The sequence below is a fragment of the Anas platyrhynchos genome, chromosome 6, assembly GCF_047663525.1.
Source record: "Anas platyrhynchos isolate ZD024472 breed Pekin duck chromosome 6, IASCAAS_PekinDuck_T2T, whole genome shotgun sequence".
In the NCBI taxonomy this organism is placed as follows: Eukaryota; Metazoa; Chordata; class Aves; order Anseriformes; family Anatidae; genus Anas; species Anas platyrhynchos.
Window position 1 is genome coordinate 13556685 of NC_092592.1, and position 12172 is coordinate 13568856.

General features: G+C 38.0%; 1 protein-coding gene across 1 annotated transcript in view; it reads right to left on the bottom strand.

The window, feature by feature from the left end:
* LOC106019181 (uncharacterized) overlaps positions 1–12172 on the bottom strand; it is a 330836-nt gene that overhangs the window by 120292 nt on the left and 198372 nt on the right. The window contains exons 3-4 of the mRNA XM_072040223.1: positions 11400–11639; positions 7004–7295 (exon numbers count right to left, since the gene is read on the bottom strand). Of these exons, the coding sequence (XP_071896324.1) occupies positions 7004–7006 (3 nt within the window). The 5' untranslated portion in view covers positions 7007–7295; positions 11400–11639. The remainder of the gene's footprint in view (positions 1–7003; positions 7296–11399; positions 11640–12172) is intronic.

Sequence of the window (12172 nt, forward strand, 5' to 3'; positions counted from 1 at the left end):
CTGATGCTGTGCAGCATTCAACTGCCTGCATCTGGAAAAATGACAAAACAGTTCTGAAAAATTGTAGCCTCCTTTTACTAGGCTGCTGAATTACAGGTGCACTGCTCATCATAGACCATCACAATATGGATGATGTATTTAGGAATAATATAACAGAGAATTAGACTGAGAATTTGAGCAAGAAGCTGCCCTACTTTGGAAGAAGAAAGGCCAGTTTCCCTGGTTGTGTCCTTCTAAGCCTTTGCTTCCTCTTATTTCTGAGATGCACAAACTTTTGTTCGACAAATTGTCGTATTTATTTTTCTTCCTCCCTTCTATTATTGTTAAGAGTGCCATGTGCAACCAAAATTAAACTTCAGGACTCAGAAATTAGATGTCTCTCTCAATATGCCATCTTTTTCACTTTCCAGCTTTTCAGACTACACCATTACAATTGCATGCTTGACAGCTTTTTCATTTTCATTTCATTTTACTGGATGCGTTCTTAAAAGAAAAATAATTATTTTATGTCAAATATAATTAGATGAGAGATGGCCTGCAATAATACCCTCCATCCCCTGAAGTATGAAAATAAGTTATTTATAAATATGCCTTTATTTACTTTTCCCAGAAAAAAATATTTTTCTTTAATTCTCCAGTGACTGATGACAAAGCCTTCCACGAGTCCTTGCCCTGTGAGTTTTATCTATGAAGTCTTTGCTAGATCTTTTCTGTGCTTCAGTGAGGGTACACGTAGGTCTCTGCAAATAGCACAGGCCAGCATTACTTGGTTCTTGTGCTTAGAAACAGTCCAAGCTCCCTGAGCTGTAATGCTTTTGGGGCACCAAAATTTGGGAGCACTTCTCACGCTTTCTATGGTGGCAGTGGTAAGTGGGAAATAAAATTAGCCTAAAGTAATATAAAAATAACTCAAGGATTGGTTCATGTATATATTCAGGCTGACCCCAACTCTCTCACTGCAAACTTCATGTGTCAACACTTCTGCTAGCTTCCTTCTGCCTCACCAGGCTGATATACTGCGACACTGATCTGTTTTATATTGGTTTTGTACATTATTTGTAGTACTGCTACTCCTAAAATAAATCTACTGACAAAAAACTTTTTTCAGTCTTTTTATTTTTTTATTTTTTGCTATCTCTGTCTGTCCAGCAATCTGAAATATTTTGGCCCAGAATCAAAATATGATGGTTTGGAAAAGCTGCATCTGAGAACTGCCCACATGGCAGAGCCACTCTGCCCAGCAGGATGACTGCGCTCCCTGCCTGTGTCACACACTTGTGATACACAGGGACCCTCCTTCTTCACGGGATTAAGTGATATACTACGACAATTCCCATCCCTGGGACATCACAGAAGCTAGATTTAGGTTGATTAGGTAGATTTTGGTTGAAAAAATGATCTTCTTGATGCAAAGTAGTGTTTTTTTTGTTGTTGTTGTTGTTTTTTTTCTTTTCTCCTGCTATTGTTTCTCCTTTATATATACATATGCTGCATATATATTAATATAATATACATTAATATTAATATATACACATATTAACAGTGATTTTTTTTATGTGCAAGACAAAAATCTACACTGGAAAAAATCTATTTCATTGGAAGACTTCCCCCACAGCCCCCACCCACAGTCCTGATTAAATTGGCACATTTACAGTAGCACTCATCATATTATCAGGCATTTTTACAAGCCATTTTTTTCCTATCATCATCTTCCTACTTTTATTCAGGTGCAGAGACTGTTGAACTGCTATTAAATATTTCTGTCTAGGAAATAGGAAGAAAGGTTGATTTTCATTCCAGCTCAGCAAAATCTTTTGACTTGCAGGACCTCCCAAGCTACTCTAATCAATTAGAGAATACATTTATATTTTGTTTTGATCATCAGCTAATTTTGATCCTTACAGTTTGTTGATTAAGCTCTGATTAAGTATTTGCCTGTGACAACATCCGATCCGTTAATGGTGTCATATTGTGAAGATTTAATTTAAAATACTTAACATTTCTAACTTTGCATGACACTGATTTTGAAAACAATAACATAATGAACAGTAAATTACAGGAGTGACCAGCAGCTAATGAACCAATTTTTGTCCACACCCCAAAACTTACTTTGCATGTATCATGAACATTTCTATAAAGGTCAACCAAAGCAGCAAGTATTTCTCCACTGCAAATCTGGGGGTTCAGTTACACAATTAGTGGACAGAAAAACAAGTAAATGTGCAGAATGCTAATGGTTAACAACTTCACCGAACATCTCCAGAAGTCACTGTACCTTTTCTGTACTACAGAGCAAAAAATTTCTTCAAACAACATTTAAGAAAATCCTCTCTCTGAACTAGCACTTAATTATTTATTTATTTATTTATTTTGTCAAAGAGCATCCTGATTAAGCATGCTCTCCCTTCAAAACACAGCCCTTTTATCTTTGTAAGGATAAAGGATGGAAGGATTTGAAGGAAAACAAGTCAGTTTGGGTAACAGAGACTGATATGTAACAGTCTTGATGTAACAATCCTGACAACATGAAAATGTTCCAGACCTTATCTAACTAATAGGTATTTTTCTTACTTCTTTAAATGACAAATAAAGGTCTACTTTAAAATACTTATTGGGTGGATAATGTATCATGCTGTGAACCTTTCTTTTGAAACCATTCACTAGAATAAATATAATTCGTGGAGAAAAATATGTCAGTATGCTGTAGACATTCGAGCAAAATTAAGCGAGTTAACTGAAGTGTAGTTGTAACCAAGAGATATTATTTCTACTACATATATAAATTCCAACTAAACCTTCCCAGGGAATGTTGCTCCCAAAGCTTCTATAACAATGTGATTCTGTTTTGTTTCAGCAAACCATAATCCCCCATGATACTCATGATAATCAGGTTAACAGGACAAATGGTGCCAATGGGCAATGCTGCTGGAACTACAACACAAACCGTAAACCATATTAAGAAATAACTTTGACCAATACCAATGCTGAACTCTCTAGGATCTATGGGTAAATCATGATATGCTCAGTAGACACACACAGAAACCACCTTTCAATTTCAGCAGATCACCACAGCTTCCCTGATGCCAGAAACTGGTTGGATCCCCAGAACTAACACTGCAGTATAATATGCAGCTGTTTTTATTTTATGCAATGCAGGACAGAATGAATCACGTAACTCGAACAAGGCACTGGGCTCTACAGAGTCATCTCTCTATTTGTTATAAGAATTAAAGGGAGTTTTACCTCTTACTGAAGGAAAATAGGACCATAACAATGAATTATTTTGCAGTTAAGAGCCATGCCTTTCTCTGAAACTACAGAACACACCCATCTTCACAGTCAGGAAGTTTTCACTCATTTACATTCCTTCATGCTTGAAGGAGACATCCCACTCTGCCATGCTGGCTTGCTCCTCGGTCATTAGGCCCTGACCATTATGGTAAATTGAACCACTGACCAAAAGCACTGCCTGCTGTAGGAAGCACAGGGCTTCTTCCACCAAAGAAAGACACAGAACAGATGATAGGTTTTTATGTAGCACACAGGATAAGAAACTTATTCTTTGCTGAGGTAAAATAGGCCTTTGAACTTTGGTAAGCTGCATGTTCACAATGTCCAATAAAAATACTAAAGAGCATCAATGCAAACAATAATCACCTGAGATTGTTGAGTGGTCTGGTACACATAATGTATGCTTATGTCCTCCATAGCACAGCAAATTCTTAAGGACCGTCCTCTTTGTTCTTGTATTTTCCTCACAAGCTGTCAATTCAACAAATGTAAGCCCCACGCTTATTTAAGCATCCGGCGTTTTGAGCCAGCAATAGGACTCCTGAATTTACCACTCTCTCTTTCTGAAGTGCTCATTAATATTCTGAGTTACTTCACAATTAACAGCTACTGCACGTGATTTATGAGGAAGTGAAAAATGTGAAAAAATATTAACATTATAAATAGCAAAATAAAATAGAAATTGCAGTAGATAATGTTTTTTCATATTTACAGAAAGGGAGAAAAGATCATGTCTTGAGTTTTCCTGATTCTTTTTTCTTAAAAAAAATTAAAATAAAATAAAATAAAAAATCCCACAGATAAGTGAAATATTTACATTTCTCCCTATAAGTAGTTTGCTAATAGGAAACCATTGTTCTTCTCCAGTTCCAGCCTAGAGAAGAGATACGGTCTATTAAACAGGTGATCTTGCTTGAAATACTACCAGTGATGTATTAACCCAGGCAGGCTTTAGCAAAAATGATATGCAAGCAAAATTCCCACCTACTTGGGCAGCAAGCAGTGAAACTTGTATGCTCTTTGAGATGATGCCTTCCTGGTATTGTGACATTTAGATGCATTATTCATTGTATGGTCTAGCTGTCACCACCGTGATAAATTCAGTCACACCTTTCTCAAAGAGCTTTACATACATGTATGTGCTTCTCACTGGTGTTAACATTGCAGATGCTATAAGTATTCCCTGTGTCTGATAGCTCTCAATAACCCCCATACCCAGGTTCTCAAATCACTATTATGAATCTGTAAACATCTTGCTTACAGCTAGACTATAGGAGAAAAGTTCTTTTCTTCCAGGGCTTCCTACTTGTGACCACCACCAATCCCTGTTTTAGATCCACGATTACAGAATATCCAATTCAAGGTAGATTGAATGAAAGGCAAGAGAACCAAGAGCTGTAGATCATGCAAGGCAATCAAATTATTTTCCCATTTGGAACTGTGGCTTAATTGTAATCTGCTATTTAGCAATCTGGGAGAGGTTGGATTGCATTTTCCACTTCTGCTCAGCTTGACCAATCTTTTACTGTAAAACATTTGGCTTTCAGGAAACTGTGCCTTCTGCAACTAAACCATTTTACTCTAAAGGGTATCTAGAGACTATTACACAAACTCAGGTAACAGTGACAGATTTCAGTCTACTGCAGTTAAAACGTTTCACTGCAAACATGTTTTCAGACAGGATGCCAATATCTGTCATAATTAACTTCAAGCTCTTGCTGAGTAGCCTTCTTGCCTTGCCTAGTTCTCCTGAGGACTAGGTTAGACAGTTCTCACAAGAAGGTTTTTCATTTAAATGCATCAACCCTTCCACTTTGACACAGCAGGTACTACATGGGAGAACACAGTAAGCAAGTAAGTTCAATGGATGCACTCACGCCACTTGGAGGCACTTGGTGTTTGCTTGCCTGTTGGTTTGAAGCTGTGCAACTGCGTAACAACAAAGCCGAAATTATCAGTCCAATTGTATGTTTAAGAACGACATTCAGTCCAAGTAAGACATAGCAGACTGAATAATTCATTCCTTTTGCCATACTAATGCTGGCAAACTTTGTGTCTCCATTAAATTATTTTCTTATATTTTGATCTATCCCATGTTTTGTTTTACATGATATATATTTTAAAGGCCAGGTTACATTACAAAACCTAGTAGAATTGCTTAACATTTATCTCACTGCAGAAGAGCAGGATCTTTTACTGTGTTCTCAATTATTAGTATTTTGCCTATAAAAATACATAATAAATTGAACAGGCTAGAGCTAGGAAATTTTTCATGTCTTTACAAGACAAATAATAGAATAAGAGTTCACAGAGACATCTGGAAGTATATCTTCTTTTATCCTGAGGCTCTTCAAAATAGAGAACATCCAATAGAACAATCAGGGAAGTCTTCACTTTTGACAGAGAGCTTTGAGGAAAATGCTGGATCCCTTTATGTATAGCAGCATGACTACTTTAATAACGGAAAGCTGTCTAGCTGATCTGAAGTTATACTGTGGACACACTCCTCTTTTTACAGCTATCCAGGGGAAGGTGCCATAAAATGCCTCTACAGGCCTAATTCTATGATGTGGATTTTGACAGAGATGCTGTTCGAAGTCATGAAAGTAAAAGCTCCATAAAATCTGGAGGAAACAGTGCAAATTGAATCTAAATGGGCCCCAGCACAGTAAAAACAACAGCTTTTCTCAAAAAGCAAGCTGTCTTTTCAGTCCCTTCCAATAGTTTTTACTTGCATTTTACTATATCACTTTGCTGATCAAGCACTCTTAAAAAAAGCCAGTTGAAAAGAGCAGGTTCCTATCCTCTAAAGATGAAACAATTTAAGTTGCAAATTACTAAGCATCAGTTACCTGTCAGCAATTGTCTTTGCTTTACTTATGGTATTTTGCCAGTAGCTTTCATTGGGGTAGGCTAGGATGTATTGCTCATCTGAGATAACTACTTTCATGTGAACTTTTTGAGGCTTTTTGACAGCTTTTGCTGTCTCAAAGGTACTAGTAAATTGCTACTACCATATACAGAACATTAAGGTTTCCCAGGTGTCCATTTAAAAGTACAACAATACTGAAAACTGGAAAATTCATGGAAGTGATCATATGAAACTGTTTGTAATCTTAACCTAACTTGGGTGGTCTTGAAGTTTGTCTGCAATTACATAATTAAAACAACTTTAAAAAAAAAAAAAAAAGAAAAAAGCGGCATATAGCTTAAAGAGGAAAAGGTCCAAATCTGTCACTGTGTCACAAAAACATGACAGCACTATTAATAAAAGGTGATAATTCCAAGCATTGCATGAGGAGAGCAAAATGACTCCCATCCAATGGAGAAAACAAAATTAATACCTTAATTCAACAGCATGCCTTGTGTGACCTCAGTATAAGTGTATGTATTACTTTAGCATTTGGAGACAGTAGATGCCAAGCCTACTTGTCAGAAGACCATGGTTTCAGGGATGGTAAAAAACAAACAAACAAAAAAGGTTTGAAGAGTTTACAAATTATTTGCGCAGACCAATCTGAGAAGATGCACAATGTCAACATATGAAAGTCAAACTTATAAAGTCTTGTCACATCATTCTGTACAGCCCAAAAGTGCTCAAAAGGCTTTCAAAAGCAAAAGCTACTTCTTTTCAAAATACAAACAGAAAGGCTAACTTCTAAAATGAAGAGCAAACAATGAAAATAAGAGAACTTGCAAATTAAGATCTTACCATGTTCTTGGTGGATAAATCTTTTTTGGAGGGCTTGGCTGAAATCCAGCTCAGTCACTTTCTGGGTTTTGGCAGACTGCATGGTCTTCCAAGCGCCAGGAAAAGCCTCTTCGTCAGCTTGCACTTTAGGCAGGTTGTCTGTGCCCCATTCTCAGTGATCTCCAGTGTGCTGCAAACTCTCTTGTCGCTAGGCTCCCCTACCAGTCTGCCCATGTGCTCTGGAAACTTCTCTCCCAGTGGCTACAAGAGCAGAAGTGTCTCCCTTCCTTTCCAAGGAATCTCTTTTTCTTTTCTGAAGAACATTAAAATAAATAAAATACATGTTAAGCATCATGATACAGAAGAAACATTTGTGGAATACATTTTTCCTTATCTTTTTTTCTACATTTCTCCTCAACTCGGAAGTTCTTTTAAATTTCTATATAATTTGTTTGAAATGATTTTAATTCTTTAAATCACTAAAGCTCATTAAAATACATCAGTCAGTCAAAGTACAGAGATTGAAGATCTTACAGTTCTTTGTGGACTGGTACTTTACTCCTTGCTAATAGCGAACTCACATAGAGAGGTGTGATAGGAAAGAAACTTAACCAAATAGCTAATTACCAGAAATCAATTTTTTTTTTTTTTTTTTTTTTTTTGTCACTGTGCTCGGTGTAAAGTGTTGTGCTCCTATATATTCCTGGAGAGATTAAACCACACAGGTGAACAGTACACATAAGACAACAGTGTGTCACGGCAATTACTTTTCTTCTTCCTCAGACCACTACTGGGCCCTCAGGACCTGATTTAGCTTCTTTACATCTTAATTAAGCAAACATATAGATGTGACTTTTATATATATATATATATATATATATATATATATACACATCATTATCCAGAACTAGTCTGAGCACTGAGATGTCCACCACCAGTAGAATTGTTTCAGAATCCCAAACACCATATCAGTAGGGAACATAGATTTTGCACAGCAACCATGATCCACCGCTGACACTGAAGTTTTAGGAGGAAATGCTGTTCTTAAAAACTTTTTACTCAGACGTCCTCTGGAAACAGAGTTTGCCACTTGTCTGTCATCTCTGCCTTGCCATTGCGGTTCCTACAGATTTTGTGAAGACCCATAAATGAACAGCTAAGAGATTCAGAGCAGCGCCCCAGATGAGGGTGAGGCAGGCTTGCTTTGGTCCTCAGAGTTTACTTGGCAGACATTAGCTAGCCAATTAACACGCACATCCATTAGGACCAGCTGCAGAACTGCTGTCTCTCTGGTGGTGGTTGGAGTATTGTGGCTGGGGAGAAGGATTAGGAAGTAGAGATGGAAAAATCTGAAATTAAACAGGCTGCAAGATTGTTTCTGCTGAGTAACAACGCCATATACCGACCACTGCTACCGACTAAGGCTGCTAACCTTATGCTATAACTAAGTGGTTTTAATGTGGTTTTCATCTTTAAGGTGTCTCTGAGGCAGTAGTTGTAACACAACTGTCTCAGGACAGAGGGAAGGTAGTTTTCAAAGAAGGAGGTACTGTATTAATAGAGAAACTGGAAAGAATTGGAAACAAGAATAGTCTATTTTCCCCATACCTTATTACTTCTCAAGTGGAAGAAGATCTTTAAAGCCTTTTCCCCTTTCCTACTGTTTTCTTCCTTTCTTAACATTGTTTTCAATTTTTAGGCTGTCACTTTACTTTTTCACCCATTCCTAGAGAAACAGGGCTTCTGGCCTGAAGCCTCCCAAAATGTTGTCTTCTAGTCATCTAACAGCTAAATAAATGACCAGATTTAGAATCCAATTACTTTTACCCATTACTTTTAGAACATCTACAAGACGTATATAGGGATTTCTGTGGTCCCTTCCAGCTTCAACTACTTTATAATTCTATGGTTGTGACATATAATCTTTATAATCCAAGAACTGAGACATTCTGTCTGCTGAGAAAAGAACGGATGCTGGCAGACCTAAACAATTCATTGGTTTTGCCATTTCTCTTTAGGGCCATGAGCACTACTACTGAGGGATTTCCCCAGCACTGGAAGAAACAGAAGCCTGGCAATAAGAAAGAAGTCAGTTACTCATCTTGCTTTTACATCCAGTCCTTGAGGTTTTCCAATTTGTTTCTCTTTTTGAAACCCAAGCATCTCACAGAAATTCATCTTTGTAGGGGTGGTTGGCAGAAAGGATGGCTCAATTGAGATAAGCTGAGAAATCATGTACTGGGTTTCAGTACAAGCAAGCTCAGCACTTTATTAATACAGACTTATTTGGGGATCACCAGAATCAGAATACTGATGACCACGGGCACCTTGTTCCCTACTGATGGTGCAGTTCTTTGAGCAGATTGTTGCATGACTGTCGTTCACAGCAGACACTGAAAAAACCTCTCCACTTTGGTATACACTCAGGAAGTTCATAACCTCTAGCGTAGGGCAAGCAATGAGAATTTGTTATGCACCAGGGGTTTTGATGAGGGAAAAAGCAGTGTCTCTTCTCTTTTTCTCTGGATTAAGCTGAAAAAACCCCAGAGCTTTTCCATTGCTGTTTGTTTTTCTCTTAGAGGAGTCATTAAAACTGATTGCTCTGGCTGATTTACAGGAACTCAGGTTAAAACAATAAAGAACTAAAATGCTTACTGAGAGGATAATGCAATTTGCTTTGCTAGTTATATCATTGCAGGTGGGCACAGCTCTAAGTCTGAACATTCCCACCAAAAATATCCTCAAAGCATCATGTTAATAGACAATAGAAAACAGAACTCTTTTCACAGAAAGGATAATTCCTGGAGGCAGAATATTTGCTACTGAAATGAACTAAATTAACTTATTAAATTAACATTGTGTGACTTATGCAGATTCTACAGACTAACCCCTTCACCTCCAGTTACAATCTGTTTGCTACTCATAGGAAGAACAAACTAGATTAACCCTCTACCCTGTCAGATAATTTTGTTAATCAAATACTAAAAAAAAAACATGTGATCCGAGTTTCCATCCCAGACCACAGCTGAATACAGATATGCATCATCCTAATCCTTTTCAAAGTGGCAATACTTTATTATAAGTCAAAAACATACACATCTCTCCAACAAATACTCTAAAAAAAAACCTTGTTATTTTTAAGCCAATGGTCAAGCAATCAGCTTACATCCACTGCAAGTGCCTGATGGGAAGGTGGCAGAGAATACTCGGCCTGCTTGGCTAGAGCTTTGTGGCATGTGAGAAAGCTTTTAATTACAACTTTATATTCAACACCTGACCATCCCCTTCACATATTCCTTGGGGAATACAACTCACCGCTTCCAAACAAGGCTATTCCATCTTGCCCTTTTGGATAAGCTAGCCCTGATAAAACACAGAGCCTGATCATTCATAAGCCTCTTTTCCTTCATACCTTGTGCCAACTACTTTCCCAAGGCGTGTTGTGTGAGAAGTACTGGTGGGTACATTTTGATGCCTTATGCTCTGTTTCCCTGGAGTCCAGTCCTGGGTTAATATAGTGCCCATTTTCTTTAGCTGAAACACACAACTGCCCATGGCTGATAGAATGCACACACGTTATTTATGCTAAGTACTCTTAGAGCCCTCCATTACTGCCATGATACGGGAGCTATACTTGGATAAATGAATCACCCGATCTGAAACTAGGGTCACCCTGCTGCAGATGTTTGATGTAAGCATTCCCCTTCTTTCGGTTATTATTGCTAAATCCTCAAAAGGGGAAAGGAAGACACCACTCAGTGCTTCTGCCTGCCCCACATCAACTACAGCACTTCTGGCAGATGGCTCTGTAACCACTCTAAAAACCTCCAGTGAGTAAACTTCCCCTGGCTCCGTATGTGATCCTTAATTATCTTTGTCATCAGAGCATTCTCTCTGCAAAGTTCCTCTTAAATCTGGTTTTGTTCCAATTTGAGAATGTTACTTTTTGTATCACAACTTGCACAGGAGAACAGTTTGTTCCCCTTCCTCTTTGCAGAAACTTTTAAAATATTTAAAGAATCAACTGTCTTTTCTTTGGGCTAAAATCCATCTCCTTCCGTTTTTCCTCACAGGCCAGTAGAGTTTCAAAGTGGATGAGGACAAGGCAGAGAATACGAGGTCACATTCTCTACCACTGCCTTAAATTTCATTCAGAGGAAGTTAAAGCAGAGTTAAAGGAGAGTCAAGACACTAACAGAATTTGAATTATACTCACAGCTGAAAGTTTCCTCTCCTTCAGCAGTTTTAGGAGTCTTACCAAACTAACAAAGCAGCTACCCTCAGCAAAGCAACAGAGTTCAGAAGCTACAGACAGCTCAGGCTATGTCTGAAATAAACTCTGAAAAAGTATCAGGAAAAGCTATTTTCATTCTTTTTCTGATCATCTCTAAAGATTTGAATTTACATAGTAACAAACCTTTCTAGCTGAAGAGTTCCTCCTTACAACACAGGAGACATTTCCCAAGTCACCAGGGCTGCTGGGCTGACAACCTCAGCAATCAGTGAGTGCAGCTGAGGTCTCAGTGCATAGGAGAGCATTAACACTTTCTCAGCCAGTTGTTGAGTAGATGCTCCAGGTACCTTGCACCAGCCCACCTGGTGATTATGAAGTCATCCTTGGTACTTCTGAGTGCTTTAAAAATCATCCTGGGGGTTCCTGATTGAGAAATCAGCATAACAATATTGATTATTTACAAACGCATGAATATGGAACATCATTTTTTAAGAACGACAGCTTTATCAACCATTGCAATGTGAAAGTTACCTTGCTAGATTGCTTTGTTAGATTTGTGTTCATTTACTTTTGATGTATTAGGATTTTTACTGACAAACTCGGTGGTACTTTGTATAGTACCCATCTCAGAAAGGAAAGCACAAATGGAGGCTGAGCCACACCTCTGGCACTGAAGTTAAGCAGAGGCAGTTTGTTTAGCAGTATGGTCTGTCAGCATGAATTTGGACTGAGTTCTTGCTCACAGAGAGCTGTATAATATGCAAGGCCCACTACAGAGAATCTCATAATTATTGAGATAGCTTAATAAGTTAAGAAAGCAATCTCAAAATGAAGTCTGCAGTTGGATGTATGCAGACAGGCCCTGTGTGTTTCTATGCTAAGCATCCTGAGGAAGGAGACCATTATCATGTGTTCAAAATCATCCAGAGGAAAAGGCACAGCTTCACAACATCTCA